The 23957-nt window shown below is 41.6% G+C and overlaps 1 protein-coding gene across 4 annotated transcripts in view; it reads right to left on the bottom strand.

The window, feature by feature from the left end:
* Window positions 1–23957, bottom strand: part of dscama (Down syndrome cell adhesion molecule a) — an 83389-nt gene that overhangs the window by 50036 nt on the left and 9396 nt on the right. For all 4 annotated transcript variants that reach the window (XM_035627032.2, XM_035627034.2, XM_035627033.2 and 1 more), the window contains exons 2-3: window positions 12259–12576; window positions 11995–12144 (exon numbers count right to left, since the gene is read on the bottom strand). In XM_035627032.2, the coding sequence (XP_035482925.2) occupies window positions 11995–12144; window positions 12259–12576 (468 nt within the window). The remainder of the gene's footprint in view (window positions 1–11994; window positions 12145–12258; window positions 12577–23957) is intronic.

The following is a 23957-nucleotide window of genomic DNA, read 5'->3' as shown; positions in this document are numbered from 1 at the left end:
CCACCTACACACTGAGTATGACTAGTTGCTGCTGTGAGCACAACCATTTAACCAGTGATCTGAACTTTCCAAAAAGTCCAAGTACCCTAGAATGCAAGGCAGACTAAGAAAAGATGAAATTGAGTAAATAAGGATATTGTAACATACATGTCAGTGGACACAAAAATGTATTGTGTATCATAAACTGTAAATTATTTTAGTGTGTATCTACAATATTTGTTTCCAAACTGTGTAAAAGGAAATTTGTAAAAGATCTGTTCAAATTTGCAAATGCTGCAAATCTGATTTAATTTCACAGCAAAGTTACCCGCACGGCAAAGGTTTGAACAAAAGCATGTCAATCCCAAATGAAGTCAGATGAATTCAGTAAGAATTAAGACAGGATTCATAAACTGTCAACATAAGAAATCCAGTCCCCTGAGAAGTTTAATGGGGAGCCTGTAGCATTGTCAGGAGCCGGTCTTTCACTACGCATGGTCACATCATAAACTTGTTATAAACCTTCAGCCCCCTCCCCAACCCCCGCTACCCCACCCTCTATACTCTTCCGCCTCTCTTCATTAGCAGGTATAATCCCTGATGGCCCATCTGCCAGACTCCAAAGCCACGAAACACAGAGAGAGCAAACAAGGCTGGGAGAAGCTGGCCATTAAGGGGCCTGTTTGAATGGGCAGACCAATCACTTACATATACAGTGTGTTTGCTCAGGCCCCATGCGGGCACACAATGCCGTTATATTCACACAGATAAGGAACAATTTGAGCTCCAGGAAAATGACGTTGTTGAGCAGCACACCTGCCTCTGGACAGGATAAGTGCATGAGAGAGAGAGAAAGAGAGAGAGAGAGAGTGTGTGTGTGTGTGTGTGTGTGTGTGTGTGTGTGTGTGTGTGCGTGTGTGCGCGTGCAGTTGGTGGGCCTACCTGGACCCTCTCACCTGCTCAGAGATCAACATAAGGGCTTAATACTGTAATGTGAACTAAATTGCAACTTAGACCTTATAAGTGTATTATCATAATAATAATAATAATAACAATAATAATTTGTTTGTATCATTATTATTATTATTATTATTATTATTATTATTATTATTATCATTATTATTACTGGTATTATTGTTATTATTATTAGAAGTAGTATTATTAGTATTATTAGTACCGTTATCGTTATCGTTATCGTTATCGTTATCATTACCATTAGTATGAGTAGTAGAAGTAGTAGTTGTAGTAGTAGTAGTAGTAGAAGTCGTGGTAGCAGTAGTTTTTCCCTAAAGAACAGTGACAGTCTGATATAACCTGAGCCTCCACTGTGTCCTGTCACTCTGCAGTGTCTGAAAGGCTTCACGAAATTAATAATGCATCACTTCTAAATGTTCCTAAGCGGAAAAGGACCTTGGTTAGGAATCAAAACATTATGATTGTGCTATGTTTTTCAGATCATCTCGGCTTTTCAGTGTGAACTGAGAACCAGCACTGTTCTCACAACTCAGAGTGGCTGACACAAAATGGCTGCCTTGGACTGAAAGAGGCAGTAAGCCAGAGTAGCAGCTCCACAGCAGCAGCAGCAGCAGCCTAGACAGAGCAAATCTTTTACTGGTCTCCCTCTCTTTCTTCACGCTTACTGAGAAAAGATTAGCAAATCACCACTTGATTGACCCCCCCCCCCCCCCCCAAGACTTCCACAATAGCACCATCACAGCAAGACATTTGGGGGTTGCAGTGCGACCCCCAGGCCGCCAAACCAGGATTACATTGTGGAAATGTAATCCTGGTTTGGGGGGCTGAAGGGATCAAGGCACTAGAGGACACAATGTAATCAGGAGGAACGTCTGCACCCCAAGAGTCAGACCACAAGATAAATCCACGCAGAGATTGATCCACAATATAAATTAGAACATATGCTGGGACACATTAATTGACATATGTCACACTTACTGGCATCTTGGCCTCTCACGCACACTGAGGACAACACACACTTTAGATGTAGAGAATTTTCTATTGACATTCATATACTGTTTTGTGCAGATTTTTTCTCTTTCCAGTTTTCTCCATTAAAAATTGGAAAATATTTCAGAGCTTAAATTTATGCTCACAAGTGTAGGAGGGTGCTAAAATTAACATGAGCTGAGGACGCTTGTGTGTGTGCGTGTGGGTGTGAGACTAAATAGATGCACAAGGTAACATGATCTGGTCTCCATTTTGGAGCTTATCAGACACACCTGGGACACACAAACATAAACACACTATGACTTTGAATCTACCCCTTCCTGACACCGAGCACACAGAGGTGACAGCTAAAAAAAAAATCAAGCTGAAGTGAAAAAAAGAGGAAACTGGCTAACACACAGTGAGCTTAATAGCTGTTGAGAGAGATGAGCTTATCTTCCCACCACAGCTAATATGAGCTTCTCAATTAGATGAAAGGCTCTCTCTCTCTCTTTCTCTAATTTTTTGTTCCATTTCTCCAGGCAATTTATTTAGGGTGGGGAGAGAAAAAAAAAAAGGAGCAGAGCCTGAGCGAACCGTATTGGCCAAACGCGTGGCGAGTCATAGCAAGATCCAGCCAATCAGGTGGCGCTGACAGCGTAAACTCAGGCCCTCAGCAACAACATGACTATTTACTGTATGCAAGAGAAGAATGTCTTTGGGATTCATCACTGCTCATCCAACAGTCCACAAACACACACACACACACACGCACACACACACACACAAATATTGAATTTAAGTGTCTTTACACATTATTACAATAGATTTATTTCATTTGAATATTATACTTTTTCACTCCTATTATCAATACGTTTTGGAGAATGCAATTCAAAAACAAAAGCTGTAATATCAATACGAAAGAGCAATAGCACCTAACATGGTTATTGAACATGTGTCCTTCAGAAGGCAGTCAGAGATATTTTTACACAGTTCATTCTGTATCCTGCTTTATAGATTAACTCAGATTATGCAAAAGGCCTTTCATGCATTTACTTATCAATTCCATTTCTTTGTCCTCCAGTATTGTATCTCTCTCTATAGTTGCCAAGTGGAACTAAAGGATTATGCGAGAATTTAAAAAGAAAAAGAAAAAGAATTAGGTTTCTGCACCTTAGACAAAATGTAAAGTGCTGCTTGGCTGATTCTTCCTAATGTTTTTTCTGTACTGGGAGTTTGCATGCGTGATAAAATAATTTCAAGGCTTTCAGATCAAAGAAATAAATATATCTTGAACGAAATCCAGAATAATAATAATTATATTTTGTTTGTTTTATAACACTTGCATTTGAATAACTTGAACATCTTTGTTATCGTCAGAGGAAATAACCCAACAAAACATTTAAATATATCTGTTTTAGATTTAATTTATTAAAGAAAAAAAAAACCTTTTAAACATTGCCAAAATGTCATTATTATTTTTGTTCACAGTAAATGTAATTCAAACAGATTAATCCCCCATTTTTGGGAAAGGTTCAAAAAGCACAACAATGAAATTTCCTTTTTGCTTTAAAATTTCATAATTCTGTATTTATATTTCTAAAATATTGCTATACTATCAAAATAACATTTTTAATTAGATCACATTTTTTTTCCCCATCGAATTGTAATTCAGCTTGGAAATGAAATGATGATAACACATTCATCATTTTGTTTATACTTCTACTAACAGTAGAAAAAATGGTAGAACAAAAAAAAAAAAAAGAAAAGACAAAAATCACCTTGAATAAACACATGAAGTGTCTTTCTCCAGTCTTCCCAGACCTTGCGGACCAACCTGACTCTTAATCATCCTTCCTCACCATCTGCTCCTCCACTCTTCTATCGAGAGTCAAGGTTACACATCACAGCTTGAAAAACACTGCTGCAGGAGGGTAGCAATACATGACAGGGCACCTGGGCAAAAATGGTTGAGGCATGGGGGGGGGGGGGGGGGGGGGGGGGGGGGTTACAAATCCAGGAATACATGCAGTACTTGAGGATATCACTTCCCTGCCTGAGACGTCCATCTATCAAGGTGAGTTCCCATGGCAGCTCGTCTTAAACATATCTTTCCACAGGTCACCTTTACACAGGCATCGGCTCCCAACTGAATAAATTCACTTCATTATTCGTCGTTTTGATTAGCGTGGAGGATTGGGGGGGGGGGGGGGGGGGGGGGGTATCAATGTGAACAGCCCTGAGTTAAGAAAACGTGATGCTGGAAACAATCACACGCCGGTCGGGGCGATGTGGTGATGTCCAGTGACATTTAATTTCTTGCCTGTCCCTTATTATAAGAATCATCATGAGGACGTGAAACTGTGGGGCCTGTACATCGTGAGTCTGCATCAAAGCTCAAGTCATGATTTTCTTCCCCATTTTTCTTTCTTTCTTTTGGGACAGAAAGAGAGAGCGAGTGAGAGAGAGAGAGGGAGGGAGGCTGTGAGTGGCATGCATGGACAGCCCCTCTGTCTCTCAAAGACACTGCAGCAGCTGCATGCACGCGATAAGAGCAACCATTCACAGCCTGCCCCCTTTTCCTCCTCCTACACACCAACACACACACTAATACTCTTTTCTCCTCTCCCTCTGTGTCTCTCACACCACACACACACACACACACACACACACACACATCATTTATATGCACATCAACCTTTCCCCAGGTTCCTCCAAAGACGCTCCGATTTCAAGCGGCATTTGTCGCCATTTAAAATCGTCCCTGCAAATCCTTCTGTCGTTGTTGTTTTTTTTGCAAAAATCTCCTCTGACATCATAGTACAGCAGGGTTGAATATGGATGGCATGAAGAGGTGCGGTGAGGGGGATCACCTTTCTTTTTCTAAGCACTGACAGAGAGTGATCACGGGGCGCTCAGCAGGCACCAACACAGGCGTTACTACAGCACTGACGCTCGTCTTGTTGTCCACTGCTCAGCCTGATTTCAGATTACTTTTTCTCTTGTCCACCGCTCTATGATTATCACACGTACGAATGAGGATTGGTTAAATACCTGAGAACCGCAGCCCCTTAATGACAAATCACTGTCACTGTGCTGCACACACGGTTCTGTCATCGTTGTGTAATGTGCTGTGGAACTGGGTACGATGTTCATCATCTCTGCATCAAAATTGCAACTCGCAGCATGTCGTCTTGTGTTCAAAGGATGTTGAGACCTGAATGCATCACCCGTGTCGTGTTGCCTCCACCCACCACATACAGGAAGAACACATCTTTGTGTATGAATATGCCTCTAAACCAACACACACAAACTGGAATATACACAACCTGCCCCCTCAGCAGATTAATCTTTCCATCTTGTGCTTTCCATACAGCTGGAGAATTTCAGCCTCTTTATCCTTTTCTTTTTCTTTTTTTTTTTTCATAATAAGTGATATGTGAATACATACGAACCATCAGTGACATCTATGCCAATCACTTGCAACAACCAGCCTCAAATCTGCAGTCCACAGAATGTCTAAGTGCTAATTAATTGGTGGCTCCTTCCACGATTAGCTCATGTTGCGCTTATAGCTAATCTGTATCTTGGCAGGGAGCCACGCCTGACCTGGCTTCTATCCAGGTCTGGGAGTCACGGAGGCAGCGGCCATGAGCTAGCCCAGAAGAGCACAGCACAGCACAGCACAGCACCGAGCAGCCTGGAGAGGATGTGCCAAACTGCGGCGGCACAAAGGAGACCTCACTGTTTGTCAAAGATTAAGCAGTGTTTAGTATCTCTCCCCCAACCCTGCTTCTCCTTCTCCCCCTCCCCCTCCTCGTCCTGCCAGTGCTCAAATATATACACACACACACACACACACACACACACGCACACACACACACACACACACACACACACACACACACACACACACACACACACACTCACTCACACCACCTCCAGCTCACACCCTAATTGTTCCCAGCCCTGAGAGTTTAATAAAGAACAAATTGCGGTTATTGGTGAGCAAACAGCACAGTACGGAGGTGGGAGTGTGATCATTGCAGCGCTGGCGCAGTAAAGGGAGAGTAAGGGCATCACCCAATTTAATTAATATCTCTGTCAGTCTCAGGCTCAGACTGGAGCAAGGCTGTGTTGAGAGAGATGTAGTCAGTACACACACTACGATCTAGAGGTGATGGATCTAGATCTATCGATCTACTTTAAACTGACACAATTTACATCTTCTTTTCATGGGTTCAGCAAGTTTTCTTGTGTTTCTTTTTCTTTCTTTTATGCATTTTTTTCACCCGGATAGCTTATCATGCAGCCTGCATGCTGCACAGCCCAAGTGTATCTACCCGTCATGTTCCCATAATTCTTTGTGGCAGCTGCAGCCGGATTCATGCACACAGGTATTGATTTTCTTCCCATTTTTTTTCCTCAGCACAACCCTTTATTTATCTTGCTAAGCCCCTGCCACGGGGTGTGAGGAGAGAACCAGCTCGCAGCTTGTGAGAGGACACAGTGAATTCAACATGAGAGACGCTTACCACATAACCTGGATTTATTTTCATTTATCTGTTATTTATCTGCCAGCACTGCTCTACTGCAGAATATAATCCTGCTCTGTGTGGGATGCATGTGGAGATATGCATGTGTGTGTGTGTGTGTGTGTGTTTGTGATGTATGTCCGTCCGTCCATACAAACACTCCATTCTCCACAGGCCACCTGACCCATTTTTCTGTGTGAATAACAATACTCCAGCCAATCATGGGCAGACAGAATGACGAATGCTGGAAAAAGACTACATCCAGCCTGTCACACGTCAGAGTCCCAACCCTGCCTGTCGACAGAGCGAGGCATGGATGGAGAGGGAAAAAAAGGGAGAGAGAAACAGAGGGAGAGAGAGAGGGAGCTAGTTATCCTCTCTGCCCCTTCTTCATTCCCCTCCTTCTTCTACATCTCCACCACACAGGGACCAGTAAAACCATCACCCACCCACCCCAGCCCCCAGCTCAAGGTTGCACTGCACCAATGGCTGCTACCTACATAGCATTCTAAGAAAAGGGAAAAACCGACAGCGAGCAAGCTGCGAGGCTGCTCCCGAACAAAAACATGAATTATTACATACTTCCTGTAGAACTACTACAACACACAGTATATGACATACTGTATGATTGACTCCCTCTCTACCCTGCAGACACATGTTTACAGTCGGCCAACGGTGACACATGAAAGTCACAAACCTTCTGAAAATACACCTACAGTGAGCTTTTATGCAAGAAGGGAAATAATTATATATAAATAATCCTCCTTTTTTACTTTCATTTATGCCGTCATTCATCATTGACATTTAAAACTGTACGGCAAAACACAGCTGCATCCGAGCAACTGAGCACATCCGCAGTGGTGAGGACGAGTTGAAAAGACACAGGTCAGTTTAGTTTTGCTGCCATTGACTGTGTGCGACCCCTAAACTCACAGACATGCCTCCATACAGTTACTGCCTTGAAATGGTGGGCACGATAACGTCCGGCAGCATTTAGATTGTAGCTCTTGATATTTACTTCAAAGGCCCATTATACACAGCCAATTAAACTGGCATAGTGTGGCTGGCTCGTCCTCCTCTCGGCAGTGGCTGCAGGGATCAGGACTGGCTGCAGAAAGCACTCCCAACACACATCCCAAATGTCAACAAATATGAAAGAACCCGTGAAACACACAAGACGGCTCAGCATTTGGCCAGAACGAGAGTGTTAATCTGCAATATCCGGAAACAACTATCTCAACACGCTACCAAACCCAGCAGCACCGCGTGATGAGCAACGAGAGACATCAGTCATCATTAATGTGATGTTGTGGAAGATTTGATGAATAATAAATAAGATGTTTAAAGTATGTCAACTGAACTCATAGTCCATATGTGTGAATGAGATAATAGAAGTATAGCTTATGGAAGAAAGGAGAATGACGAAAAGAGGAAAAGATTGACACAAAGGCGAGATGAGGGCGGGCTGAGCAGAGCAAAGAGAATCTGTGGTGTGATGGCCGACGGCCCTTGTGCTTTGCTCGTGTGCTGAATGAAAAGAAGCCCCTGTGTGTGTGTGTGTGTGTGCGTGTGTGTGTGTGTGTGTGTGTGCGTGTGCGAGTGGGCGCGTGTGCATGTGTGCGTGTGTGAGTGTCTGCAGTATAGTGCTGAGGGTTCGGCCCCCTCTCGGCCTTGCTGGTGCTGAATGCAGAGCAGGCAGCATCAGGCCAAGGCAAATGACTACAAGGCCTCCACAGTGACTGCGGCACGGGCTGCACCTGGGGAATGGCCCGGACAGCAACACAGCCGCAGCCACACACAGTCCGTCACAAGGCATCCCTAAGAGCAGCCCTCCAGCAGGTATGGTCCAAAATTTTAATTTCCAATGTTTTATGGTCACTTAAAAAATCATATTGATTTTTTAATCAATATGATTAAAAAATCATATTGACATTTGTAACAAAACATTTCCCTAAGTTACCCTAAAGATTTTTTTTTTAAATACTTGTCACTATTGTCTGGAAATAACTACAGAATGGTTTCACTGTTTGAAAATATGTCTTAGGCATTTTAAATCTTCAATTACTTGTCATGTATCGGCTGACATATCTGCAATGAACTTATGTTTGCCAACAAGGCTCAGGCTCTATATTTTAAACACAATCCAGATTTTTGTAAGTCAGGATACGAGTAATCCAGCCGTACAGTAGATTAATCAAGACCCGCACAACCATGTGCACACACCGCTCCATTGCACCATTACTAACATCAGCCACTTCCGAGCAGCTTCGGTATATTGCACACATGCTGTACAGTTTCTCAGCTTTTGGTTTTAACACAAACCCAGTGGTACAAATCATCACAACTCTGCGCTAATACATACTGTATATGATCAAGATGCACAGCATGTAGTGTAACGTAATGTAATATAACGTCACAACATGTTGTGAAAGTACATAACCACGGAACTACCATACACCATCAAACTGTCTTGGATGTCAGTTTGCTATAACCAGAAAAAAATAGGTAAAAAAAGAGGTCCACTGTGACAAGCAAAATGAAGCCGTATCACAAGTTTCAAAAGACTGCATTAATTTACATACTTTTTACACTCTGCTTCTTTTATTTCTGTTCATAACTGACCTCTTAAATTATCTTTTGAGCTAGAGATTAATTCATTCATTCATTTCGATGACAGTACACTATTGTAAATGAAAATAATTAATAACAAAATGTGTATACATGTGGGTGCTGACCATTGACCACTTGGGCAATGGCAGGGCTTTTTGTCTGAGATCAACTATTCAATTTTCATATATCCTGACCATGGGCGTTATTAAACAACGACAGATTTCCCTCGATTGTGTCCATAATTCAGTAAACCCATCACAATCAGACTTGGTCCTTATCGGCTCCCCTTCTAAACAATAACTCAAATTCCCTTAGTCAGGACAGTTTGCAGCCTTTGATTTGATGAATTCCCCAATTTTCTATGATGCACACATACAGTAGATTAATGGACGGACGTTTGCAAGCATTTTATATTGTTGAACAAAGACACACAAGTAGCACATCTGCTTCGATAAAGTAATTAGTTACAGCTAAGTGAAAAGAAACTGCTCATTGTTTAAACCCACAACATTTACCAGCCTTGTATTTTCTTTTCCAATCACAGTTTTAAAGTAATTTCAATAATTCAGAATTGTAAAAATCACTTTTCCTATGCCGTAGTGAATCACGAGAGTTCCGCCTGATCTCTGGTTTCCTCGTGTTGTTAAGTTACTGTACAGAATAGAACACAAAACAATATCCATCTTCATGAGCAAGTCATTAAGTTTAATTCTGTGATTTTTTAAGGAGGAGGGAATTAGAAAATGTGTCCTGCTTGGTGAAATAATATAACTTGTTTCCAAAGCAAATCAACTTGTCAAGAAAGGGAAAATGCATTGGAAACACTAAACAGTAAAGTAAAGAGTAATTATTGTAGCGTGAAGTTTATATTTTCTGCAGTGCTTCTGTTAAAGCCCCAGCCCACTGTAAAACCACTGTATCAGACAGCTTTACTGACCTGTTACTTGTATTGGACATCCTGACTAAATGCACTTTTCAACATTATTTTCCATTCTATTCTAATGGACACCAGGTCCTTTAAGTGGTGCTTTGTTATTCTACCCTGCAAAAGCTCAAAAAGGCCTTCGTCCAGGGAGACTTCCAGAGGGCCTGTCTGACAGGCGCTTCACATCATTCTACACCTTCCAAACTGAAGAGCCAATTCAATTATTCATGTCAGAGACAGAGAAGCTATATTTCAAGTTTTTTTTTGTTTCAAGACCAAGTGTTGATATTATTTTTATTCGTTAAAAATTAAAATCTTGAAGCTTGGTCATCGAGATGAGGGTTTGAGCCATCTTGCGTTGAGCTGTCAGTCAGTGTGCATATAGACGTGGGTACGCACGCACACAAAGTGCACTTAAAATGTGTGTACTATAGAGGATGAGGGGAATGGACGGTGCGTCAGTAGGATGCGTGCACTGAGACGTGAATAAAGACCATTTGCTCATGGATTCATAGGCTTCCTTCATCCATTATTTACCATGGAGAAGAGCAGTGGATTGGTGGCTGGGTGATTTTTCTGACAGCATTTACATGGCTGACGGCTACAGATGTGGCGATTTTTACATCTCAAAATAAATACTTTGCTTTGACAGTGAGGAACTTTTTCTAGATAACAAGTAAAAAGGTGCAGGTTTTTGGGCAACCTGATAGTTGAATGGCTAGGCCCATACCACAGTAGTGGGTTCCTGGTTCGAATGCTGGCCTCCTTACCTTGTGTCATTCCTCTACTATCTTCCATGGTTTCCTGTCCATATAATGACGATTCGAGAGGCCAAACTAAAATTTAAAAAAACCCACTTACATTTTACAAAAATTCTGCTTTCTAAAAGATATTCAGTTACCTTTAAATGTGCAGCCAAACTGTAAAACAATTCAACAATCTTGTGACGATTAAAAAAAAATCCATACCTATAAATGTAGATACAACCTCGTATAGATGCCATCAGCCACATAACCATTGTATATCCCCATATAACATGCTTGGGGCAAATCCATTTGTGGGCAATTAAGAGATTGCTATAGATTTCAACATGGCTGATTTCACCTCACTGGACAAATGTGAAACGTCAACAAAAAAAAGAAGCAGTCGCTAGCCAGCATTTGCCCTCCATCCAAAAGCAAAATGACATTAGCTCTTGTCTATTGAGTTTGCTAAATGCCCCACATAAAGTGAATTTGCCCCCCAGGGCGGGGAAACAATCACGCAGGCGAGCGTTCCATTTAAGTGATTTGAATGATCGGAGCACTGCAGTGCTTCCTATCAGCCAGAGAAATGGGTCAATACACTGAGACTAAGTGACACGGCTGGCAGCCTGTGCTCTCATGGAAGACCGGGCAGAGGAAGAGGAGCGGGACCTCACTGTCATTGGGTCAGATAGACCAGGACACACACACACACAAACACACACACACACACACACACACACACACACACACACACACACACACACACAACCACAGAATGACCAAGCATGCCCTGCTAGCTGGTACAAGGTAGGCCTTTTTGTAAGTGTAAGTTAACAGAGACCACACACACCTCTGGTGTCATAATGCTCATCTCCTCACAAACAACTCTTGTAATTGTCATTGACCAGGATAAACTTGTGAACATATAACTCCAGCTGTACAGTCTTTTTTTTGTATCATGAAGCGAAAGAAGATGTAGCAGTGTCTCATCACCCATTCCCCAACCAATGAATGTATTTTCGATGATTTCCAACCACAACACAAGAAATGGTTGACACACATTTTATCTCATTGGTTTGTGAAAAGTATACCATGACCATCACCATTAGATCAAATCCGACATGAGAGAGAGTCTTACAAGAACAACATAACAAGAAGTAAACAAGATCCTCTGTAGTAACTACATATGTTCCCATATTCCAATCTACCAAATACTGTACTTTTGGATGAAAGAAGAAAAGATGATGTGACTTACTTTCAGCGTTGATTGACATTGTGTCCTTCTCCCAGGACACAACAGTGATGTAGGCCTCCACTGAGGCAGGGATAATGCACTTGAAGACCGCCACATTGCCTCTCATGGCTTTCTGGTCCTCCACCCGGACAGTGTAGGGCTCTCGAAGGACTGGGAGGAGGGGACAGAGAGGTGTGTTGTGTTTTAGGTGGAAAACTGCTAATACTGAGCTTAGACCAGCTATGCCATGATTGTTAAGTGCAATGCATGAGCGGAGAAACTGACCAGCCTTAATGTGGACATCTTGGCTCCTGATTCTCCCTGAGGGGTTCTCCGCTGTGCAATAGTAGGTGTTGTCGTGGATGAGTTTGCTGAAGCTGGAAGGGGGGATGTGGAAGATCTGGAGGGTGCCATTGGGGTGCACATGGCGGATCCCTGGCACGTCATAGATCTCCTCGCCTGTGGCCAGGTACCAGCGCAGTGAGACAGGAGGCAGGCCTGCGGCGGGACAGGGCACCGATGTCCCTGTGGTGCTGGCAAACACTACCTCTTGCACAGATGCATTGACAAAATATAAGCTGGAACGTAGATCTTCACAGAAAACTGTAGCGAGAGAGATAAAATCACAAATACAACTATTAGACAACCAATCGTATTAATTTCACTTCCTACAACATTTTAAAATTGTCTTGCAAAAGTTTCTAAATAATTAAACAAAAAAAGCCCACCACTGTAAAACCGCCCCACATCATTGAAATAAATATGACATAGTGCTACAGAACTGAACAGAACTGTTTTTAGAGGTAGAGGTTTTTTTTCCCTGGTTGGCCGTTGTGTTTGAGCTCACTGCAGTGGTGGAAGGTTGCAGGAGTGAATCTCTTGTTCTCTATGAAGAGACATTGCAGTGGGTGTGAAATAACAGCAAGCACAGCACCAGACCAAGCACGCCTGAAGAACATGCATGACCATAGCCACACACTTTCTCTAAAACATGCACATCTGTGTATACACCTGTGTATGCAGGAAGAAAAACAACATAGACAGCCCTTTTCCGCTAAAAAGCTCTCAAGGCAAAGACAACCCAGTAGATGTCTCAGAAATCCAGTGAGTAATATTCCAAGAATAGAGGCATTTCTTGGTTAAACGAAAAGCTCAAGTAATCATCCGGAAATAAAACAGTACATGCGTAACAGAAGTGGCTACATCATATTGGTGCTTTTAAAGGAGGCGTGCCTTATGCACTTGATGTGATGTCACCATATTACGGAAGCGTTGGCCGGAGCTCCTGACGGAGATGAGCTCCCTTAACCGCAGACTTTCAGTTTATTAACTTTGCAGACTTTTTACATACACAAAAATCTGTATATAGAGGAAAGGGAACAAATTTAAAAGCTTATAGTGTCTCCTTTGAGTTTCTTTTTTCAATTAGTCTCAAAGTAAGTAAAATAAGTAATCTATAATAGTTGCTGTATAAAATGCATAATGCCACAACTTGCTTCTTTTCTGATGGGCTGATGACTTCATAAAATTATTTACTAATAAACTAACACAATGTATCTATTAAGTCATGCAATAATAAACTAAATTAATATATTTATTAATCATTATGCTGATAGCTGTCAGTTCAACCAACAGTATCGTATCTATTGTTTTAAAAACTAAACTCTATGGCAGTAAATACGAAGGTCAAGATAAACAACATGTTCATTCCAGTACAATAAAACAAGATGCAACCAGATCCATGGATTGTTCCCAGAGAAACCAGTGAAAATGTCAAAAAAAAGTTCTGTAGCATTGCAATGTTTAAAGAAAGTGAAAAATTGAAGTTGAACAAAATTAAAAAGTGAAAAGAAAAAAAAAAAGTTTGGATCCATGCCAAAATGTGATGGGTTCTTCTTTGGGCCCATTATGTCCCATCCTTCCACCAAGTTTCGAGGGAATGCGTAATCCTCGGCAGAGGTAACAAAAGAAAAAAATATGGACATGCTGGATTTCTTATCGTGGTTTTTGCTGCATGGCATTATCTACACCATGACTTGGCTTATATTAGCCTGTAAACTATGAACAAATATACACTCAGTTTATTAGGAACACTTGGCAATGCAGTATAGCACAACAGTCCTGCCTCCCTTCATGACGGTTATCATGTTCAGTTTTTGCTTAAATACTAGTTACTGAAGATGAGATATTAATGTGCTGTTAGAGTAATGTGGCAAGTTGGAGGAATAGCATTTTAAAAGTAGATTTTTGTTATAAGCCTGCTGATATACAAAAAATGAGGGTGGCTGAGTTTAACAATTTCACCTTATGCCAGGGTCAGATTACACGTTATGAGCCTGATTATGATTAAGCGACATCGTAGGGCATAGGGAGGGTTCGGAAACGATCAACTGACATTGGACACAACAATCAATCATTTTATCTGGTCTAGTGTGTCATAATGGATGACAACCGACGGGTTTCGTCACCTCTGTTACATTGACCAATAGGAGCACAGCTCACAGCGCTCTGCCAGAAGAGATAAAACCAAAAGAGACATAATGTTGTTGGTGTCACAACGATGAACTAAGAAACAGACTTAGACTTAGACAAGCTTTTCCAAGACAACCAGCTCCATACGCTTCAGAAACCATGTTTGTTTTAATTCTTGTCCCCGGAAGTGAGTTGCAAGGACCTCCTTTCCAGTAACGTCACTCACATCATGATAGTATACCATGATGTCTCTCTCGGCCATGACACAGCACAAACTTATGTAATCACCTAATCTGACACAGTGACCATTTTAACAAGCAAAAATATCTTGGAGTCTGACCCCAGTGTCCTTGATAAATAGACTGAGGAATGTGAAGTAAATGTGTTTGTTCTATTAATTATCAGGTACATCAGTAGTGGAAAACTTATTAGAAAAAAATAACGATTTGCAAAAATGATAATTCCACAGTAAACAAACAATGGTATGGGTGAAAAGAAGGCCGGTATGGGCCTTTAAACCTAATCCTGTGTGTCTTCGGTGTGAACAGCCACTGTCAGTCACCGAAGGTAAATATTTCAGCGGAATCTGTACTGTATCTGTCTGCTAATGTAGGCTCTCCCCTCCTGTCGCCAGCTTGCCTGCCTGTGCGACAGCTGCCAATCCCCCCTCCCCGGAGACCAAACATTTTAGCGCTCCATAAATTCCTAATGAGCGTGCTCAAATCCCCGGCCACTTCCACCCACTGGTCGTTCAACCTGTTAGGACAAACAAACATCATGGCGTACACATGTTTCCGCACATTACTAGTGGCACTCACTTCACACACGCAGCACTCAGAGGGCCAGGCCTGGAGGTGTTGAGAAGCAAAGGGTTGTAGTTGCCAACAGCTACAAGGCTGTAGTTTCATATGCAGGAGCTGGCAAGAAGTGGCACAGGGGCCACGACACGGGACAGTTCTGGGAAATTGTCATTCATCGCCTGAAACCTTGATCATTAAATGCCTGCACAACTCTGACTATTTGTGATTGTGGATGGAGAGTGAAACATCGAGGCGTCTCATTACCAATGCGGGAGCAACCTATCAACAGTGAAGACCTCAGTCTGCAGATACACGGGCACATTTGTGTTCTTTTAAGTGTGTATGTAAAAGGTTGTATTCTGTGTGACAGTCTGCTGTGTTTAGCTGTCGACACAAATAAAAGCTAACCTTCAGCTTTTATCGTGGATGGGTTCCGTCATCACCACTTTACTCTCGATTCTCTGCATTTGTAAATACACCACTCAGTCATCAGTTTGGAAAGGTTAATTACTTTTATCATCTTGCCTTAGTCTCTCATAAATGACACGTAGGTTTTGGCATAGAAAGGGGCATTAATAAAGCTGCATTAGAACATTAAATATACAAAAAAATGCATCAAAATACCCTATTTGTACTTGCTCTCGATTCATGGTGATGCACGGAGAATTTCTCCGCGGTTAATTTACTGCCATGTAATCACACTGAGTAACAGCTTGTCAGTGGTTTTCTCAAGTATAAAAATCTGCCATCAAGATGGTCATAAAATCTCAGCAGCTGTTCTGAAGAGCAGGGAGCCGCTGCGACTGTGTGAATTATCAGTGGAGTAAATATTTCAGCACACTTTCGTTAATTTAGCTGCAAAACAGCCGCTCATCATCTGAGTGATGATCTTCCATTTTCTGTCACTGCTAGATTCCTTGTAGTTATGAGGTCATTCCCAATTTACTGAATTAGCAACATTGTTTATTTTTAAATCAATTTGTTAAAGGGACAGTGAAGCCCGATTCGGATTGCCACTGTCCCGAAGCATATATTTCATGTTTAAGACAGACTCAGATATGGGGTCGGGTTTGGCAGGCATGCATGAGTACCAGTAAGTGTTTAGGTATTTCACAATAGGTACAGTAGCTTGAGATAAGTTACTCTCTGTACCTAAATTGATCAACTATAAACCATGTTTGTATTTGAGTCCAACATTCAGAAACTGTATTAGACAGTGGGGTTGAAATAGACTACTTATATTTGTTTCCTGATTTTTGCGAACATAATAAAAGGAAGCACTGATGAATGTAAAGGCGGTGTGTGAAGTGTCAGGTCAGAGGTTGTGTTTATTCGAGTTTGAAGTGTCTTCAAAACACAAATCAGAACATCTGGGGGGCTCGCATGGTCACTTTGAATATTGAAACATCCCCATGGCACGTCAATTTCTGCCTAGTTTGATCAAGGTCGGACTAATCAACTAATGTGGTGAAATGTGGCAAAACGTTACAAAACTTGCAGAATGTTGTAACATGGAACTTCAAATGATCTACATCTTGTGTTCTTCATTCAGATATTGTCAAATCAGTATCATAATAAGTCATGTGACTTTGGATTCTAACAGTTCCTGTTCACAGTGAACAGACAGACGAATTTGAATTTATTAGGTTTTTTCAAATATATATTTCTTATAAACTGATTTATGGTTGTTTGTTCAACACTGCACGTTATGACATTGGTGTGTGTGGTGTAACGTTTGTTCTGGGTTGGCTGAAAGGTCAGTGGGAATGTTTTTGTCAGAGAACATCATCTGTTCAGATTCCACAAAATGGGCTCATATTTACATCCCTATAAAAAATTGAGGAATCGTTTTGCATGAGAAGATGCAACATTTTACTGTAATAATCCGTCAGGCAGTGTGACGGCTGCTGCAGCATGACACTGCCTCAAAAAGAACATACAGCCATCATGCAGCCTGTGGTCTGAGAGCCTTTGAAAGGTGAAGAAGAGAGGCTGCCTTATAAATGCTTTTGTCTCAATCTGCTTTGCAACAACTCATAAACAATTGATTCCTCCATCACCACCACCACCACCATCACCACCAGCAGCAGCAGCAGCAGCAGCAGCAGCAGCAGCAGCAGCAGCACCACCTATTTCTGGGTGGCTGATTCCTTAAGAAGAGAAAGCCTGATGGACACAAAACCCTGACAGATCCCAGTAGTTCAGATGGATACAGTGGGAGTGCATTTATTTTTCAGTGCAGTGCCAAGGAAAACAGTGAGGTTGGGGGTTGAGTGGGGAGGCGGGAAAGCTGCAAAGCACTCAGACAGTGACACACAGGCCACAATTAAACAGAGAGGCCGAAAGAGGATGTAAAGAAAAGGGAGAAGGTACGCTCAATCTAAGTTGTATTCTACAACCCTCATGTGTACTTTTCTCTTCTTTTATTCCTCCTCTTCCTCTCCTTTCCCTTCGTTTCCACACTCTGCTTTGTACCTCTGTGTTCCTCTCTAACCTTCATCTCTCCTTCACGCTCCGCTCACTGTGTCTCACATTGAGATTTGCTCCACCTTTACACAGCGATGCATGTGCAAAGAAAAAAATCAGCAAATGTGCAGGGAGGGTGCCGAAGGGAAAGCCGGTGTAATGCACTGAATCCAGCTGTGCACTAACTCTGCTCATCTGTATTTATCCCCCACTTGCTTCACAAGTCCCTGCAGCTAGAAGCATTGAAGTGCTGTAGGAAATATATAGAAAACAACCAACAACAGGTATACTCTGCTGTGTCCTGGTTTGACTGTAAAGGGTACTGTTAGCCTAGGTCAGGTATTAATAAAAGAAAAAAGAAAATTCTTGTCCAATCATGCATCAGGTAAAAACTAGTGACTCCTTAATGTTTATTCCCTCTGACTGCTTACTGGCAGTTATCTAATAGAAATTACATAAACATAATTTGTGTTGTTGGGATTTTGTGAGAATATTCAGTTGTGAATTAATAGCCCACGACAAACTGTCCCAATTTATCCCAATGCTTGCTTGCAAGCAAAGGAGACAGTACGTGGGTGGGTGTTGGCTGCCACTATCAAGTGTGTTTGTGTACAGCACCATTAAATAATAATCTCATAAACGGTTGTCATAGACAGTAAGAAGTAACACAAATAATATGCATCTCTAAGATATTTTCAACACGCTGGGACGAAGCTCCGTTTGGAGGATTTATTGATAACACTGGGAAGAAAGGAGTGAGATCAAAACAAGTGCAAACTGAATCTTGAAACAGGAGATAAAAGATTCATGTGGACCCTATCGATAGCCAGTCAGCCATATTAAGGCTGCAGTCTCATTTTGTTGCACATTGTTATTTTGGTTATAGTGACGTTTTTCTTAATTTTATTTTAAAATTAATAATCTTAAATACAAATTTAAATAAATAAGCTTCTTTCCTCCCTGTCATTTAAAGTTTTCTATTGTGTCCTATCCCACATAGCACATGGATCCAGAAAAAAAGCAATCATGTATCATAAAAGCTCTTTACATTTTTATTTTGTTTTTATTTGCTATTATTCCTCAATTGTACAAACTGTACAAATCCTCACGTTCTTTATATCTCAGTTTCTTGATATGGCGTTGAAATCACAAACTTAATATTATAATAACATGCTGATCATGCCCACACACAGACAGATGCTCGCACTAACAGTCAACATATGCCAGCCTGTGCCAGAGCCTGTCAGAATCGACAACAGTTTTCCATGAGCCAAAACCACAAAGAGGAAAAAGTGATATTGTTCAATTATAAATCTCACTCATCTATAATAGATGGACTCTCTCTCTCTTTATGTCTTCTGTCTTGGAGGAAAGGCAGGAGGGGATGGGGGGGTCCTGTTGGGTTAGTGAAGTGGGTCCCTTCTTCTTGCTGTGTGAAAAAATGCCTGGCGCATTCCCAGATGTCAGCACCTATTGGTGGCATGCCCTGCTGAAGCCGCTAACCGTGGGTTGCAGGTGACTCCTGATGCAGTCCTCCCATTGTGAAGCCTCTGCTACTGTGTTTGGAGCTCAAGGGCACCAGACATGCTTCGGTCAAGGAGAGTGCACACAGGCGTGTCACAGAGATGTGGGGGGATGAGCGTTAATGTCTGAGAGCCAACAGACAGAAGGGTTTGGTTGACAGGCGAGACAGAGACAACTCAGCCAGTTTAGAACATGTAATGTAATGTAATGTAGATTTCCAATATGCACTGGACATCCAGACACTGGTTAGGATGAAGTATTTCGTTTGAAGACCAGCTGCAAAGATTCTCAATGAATTTTCTTGTCTTTCATTTTAGCTGTAACGCGTCCCCAGTAAGACCAATGAACCTCCACTCTGACAATGCCCATCAGTGGTTGCTTCCCAATCACCCAGGCAATTTATTTAAGTAAATGTCTGATCAATACAGGTCCCACTAACACACAACATAAATAGGACTATGCATTAGCCCGTGCATTAGCCCACTGATGTGTCAGTGGCTTTTTGCTCAGCCTGTGTTTACCTCAACCAAACACCATTAATCAGCCGAAGCTGAATGTGCTCGGGAGCTTCTTATTTTCTTGTTCAAGTGACAAAAAAACTCAATGATGCTATATTTTATTTCATATTATCCTGGTTGACTGCTTGGCGTTCTGTAACAACAGCCTTATATTCACCCTCTTATGATACTATCACAATGAATTAGCCATAAGCCACAACGTGTCTGCTCTGAGCAACGTTGCTAATGTATTTAAACATTACAGATCAAATTGGCTCTCAGCCACAGTGTGGCCCTCACCAGGTCAGAGATCTCTATGGTGCTACAGTGGGCACCGGCGCTTCAAGACATTAGGGCAGTTCTACTGGGGCAAACAAGCACTGAGCCACACTGACAGCTCATGGCAGGCGATGCAGGTAATTAAGGCAGAGCTCTGCAGAGACCGCCTATAGGGAGGGGTGAGTGGGGGCTGGGGGGTTAGAAAAGGGTGAGGGATAGAGAGGAGTGGAGGACAGGATGGCCTCATGATGACAGTGAGTAAGCATCCACCCCGCCCAAGCCCGCCACCCCACCCCGTACAACCTCTCCACCCTCCTCTCCTGCCCTGGGGGTTTGCACAATAAGCGGTAAAGCAAAGTGCTGCGCTGGGGCGAGATGCACAGATCAGAGAACGGAGTCCCCTCACTCTCCCAAATCATCGGCTCCCAATTTGCCCTCATGAATAATGTTGAGCGCTGCGCTCGATGCCATGCAGCCGCTATGTAAAACCAATGATACCCTCCTCTGATGTCAACTCTCTGGAGGGCGAGAGGCGAGTCACCGTGGAGAGGGTTAGTTGATGCATATGAACGCTCATTTACATGAGCTCCAACAGGAGAGGAGGGAGTTCCCACACACTGCGTACTTTGAAGACCTTAATCAGTTCATCACCAAGGTGGAAATGGACAGATGCAAAAGCGACAGAGGGAAAGAGAGAAACAAAAGAGCATTATGACTAAAGAGTGAAAAGAGAGGAAACTGCTGTATGTGGTAAACAAGCTCTAGCTGCTGGCTCTGAAGGTAACATGCAAAGGCACATGAAGAGAAGAAAGAGGTAAAAACAACCATGAGACATACATAATGCCCCATTACCCTTCCGAAGTGACACAGCTTTGAGATGACAGAATGCACCTGATGTAGCAGCTTCCAGTATCATTCCACATGAACATCGAAGTATGAATCACATCTTGATGCAGCCGCTGGTTACTGCCCAAAGCTCTATAGCCACAGAGGTTAGCACATGGACTTCTTTACAAAGCCAAATTAAAAACCTTTGCATAAAATAGACTGCCCCCGGGCACATTACAGTGAATGAGATGTTCAGTCTATGAAATGAAATGTTCATAAATGAGTCTAGGTTTATTAACACAAAGTGTAAAAAAATAATAATACTGGGGTTTACTGGAGAAGTTTTTTAGGCACACTGGCAGCATGGCTCTGCAGTGCTTTGGTTTTCACATGTCCTGGGAAACATCTCAACATCTGCCGGATGGATTGGCACAGTATTTGGTAATATTCACTGACTGGGAGTCATATATTATATATTACTGACTTTTTGAAGTTCCCTGAGTTTCCTTTCCCGCCGCCATGTGATGGACATGTGTAGCTTTGGCAATTGAGAATTGTGACTATTTGTACAAGTCTATATCCTAAAGCAATACTTTGATGTCGTGGAAAACACATTTGTTTTCTTGCCACAAGTCAGATGAGGAGACTATTCGCATAAATCCGAAAACTGAGCCAGCAGCCATCGAGCTTAGCTTAGCACAAAGGCTGGAAACGGGGAAACCGTCTCTTGGCTCTTTTCAAAGGTTACAAAAAAAATGCACCTATACCAGCACAACTAAAGCTGTCTTATTAACAGGCCATGTCTTTGCTCAATCCATTCAAAACCCAAAGTGCAAAAGAGAAAAGGTGTGTATAACGGTTAATATGTGCTGGACTTAATAAAGTCACAGTGATGACAAAACTCAAGAAACAATCAGACCCCCTGTCCTTTTCACATTTTTACTTATGTTTGGTTTAAAGAAATGTGATCCAGAAGTATAATGTGCTGTGTTGTATAAAGGGAGCTTTAGAGATACTGGCACTGTAGACAGATTTGGTTGCCATCCAAAAGAGCCAGGCTTGCATCTCTCCCTTGTTTCCAGTCTTTGTGCTATGCTTCTCATCAGCGGATGGGTGTTGCTTCATACTTTGAAAAGATAAGTCTGGAGTATCAAAATTCTCATTTGACTTTGTCGCAGTTTTCCTTTCACTTGAGCATTTCCCAGTATTCGTTTCGTCGTTTTCGTATAACTAAATGCATCAAGTCACTCAAAGTCACTGATCGATTAACTGTCTTGCACATTATGATAATGTTAACACGAGCATAGACTTCCCAGGTGTTGCTGGGATTTGGTAAAGCACAATATTCAATCTCCATTTAACACGTTGCTGTAGTAGCTGTTAGAGATGATAGTTATTTGCATTCTTGTTCCACAGTACTTGACTCAAGTCTGCCTGTAATATACTGCAGCATAATATTTAGTATTATTTCTATTTCAGTAAAATTCCAACCACCTCTGCTTGCTGTGCTGTCAAGTGCAATTCTGAATGAGCTGAGAGAGAGAGAAAGAGAGACAGACAGAGAGAGAGAAAGAGAGAGAGGAGGTGGATCTCAGGTGAGCTGAGGGGGAAGACATTAAACCCAACAGGGAATTGGATGAACAGGGAGATTAGTTTAAGGAGGAAGGCTAACAGCTTGAAGATCATCTTTATACAGTATCGTATGGCACAGCTCAGGAGCCTATAGCCAGCACATACTGTATATATATATATCATATCCACCTGAATGTTTTAGAAAGAAAGTGAGGGAGCACTCTGTAAATAGCACTTAATGACTGACATGTTTTTCCTTATACAGTTTGTTTTGAAATGAATAAATTTGATGTTTTTTGATATATCACTGAGGTAGAGGGGTGACTACTAACAAACTGACTGAGAGCTGAAAAGCAACATGGGCGGTGAATAAACTACAGGCCAAATATGTTACTGGAACAGGTTTAGGCAGCACTGATGTGTTCAGCGGTCTGCTGTTGTCCGGTTTGTCATGTTTTCCAATGAAAAGTGTCCATTCAACACACAACATGGCTGATGTTGCCATTTCTGCCACATTACCACTTGCCAGACAAATGATTTTGGATCATATTCCTTGTAGGGCTGGGTGATGTTGCCAAAAATGTTACTGTGTTAATAATCTTCATATCAAATGATAATTATCACAATAAATAGACTGATTTGAGCTTGTGGGTGAAAGCTGAAGAAACCAGACTGAATTGTGATCTTAAATAAATATATATAATTTTTAAGACCACAATTCAATCAACATTCTAAAGTTGTACCACTCGCCATATATATATATATATAATTTTTTGTTATATTGCTATTGGGAATTATTATCTTATCTTGTTATGGCCCAGTCTTAATTCCTTGCATCAAAGAAAAGAGAAAACAATGAAACCCTCATTTAGTAACAACATGCTTCCTCGGGCCTCATTTGAGGTTATGAACCAGGGATCCACACTCGGGAAGCAGTGAGATGCTGTATTAGTTCATAACGGGGCCAAATAGATGAAAATATGATTTTTAATCTCTACAAAAAGAAAGCTTTGAAAAGAAGATTGTAAGTGACTAAAACCTTTTCAGAATTACAAGATGGAGAATAGTATTCTAATGAATACACTGTCTTATCATTTGTGATTTTTGGAGTACCCAGAATTTAGCACCCAAACAAGAAGCATGTGTTGTCCTTGCAAAAATGGGCAGAATGTTACAAATTTGGACGATGTATTTTTGTATGCAAGAGTGTTGCCGTTCATAGCTGCTTCAATTACTTACTTACTTATTCATTTATAAATTAGATTACAAAATACACTTTCTTACAACTTAATCGTGGTGTATAATATGCAGGACATTAGCAGGTAATAAAAACAAGCATTATTATTTACTTGCATCAAAATTAATAAACATAATTTAGCATTGCCTAATCACTTAATAAATAAAAGCTAAGATAAAATAAAAATATAAGAGAGATCTTGGTATGCTTTTCTGTTTGGTAGAAATTTTGCTTCGCTGCCATGATGTGTTTTGCAAGAGGAAAATACAAAAACGAAAGCTATTTCCAGGAGAGAGACAAAGAGGCGAA

This window comes from Scophthalmus maximus, chromosome 2, assembly GCF_022379125.1.
Source record: "Scophthalmus maximus strain ysfricsl-2021 chromosome 2, ASM2237912v1, whole genome shotgun sequence".
NCBI classification, from domain to species: Eukaryota; Metazoa; Chordata; class Actinopteri; order Pleuronectiformes; family Scophthalmidae; genus Scophthalmus; species Scophthalmus maximus.
The sequence above is the reverse complement of the archived record's forward strand: the minus strand, read 5'-3'. Positions and strand labels throughout refer to the sequence as shown.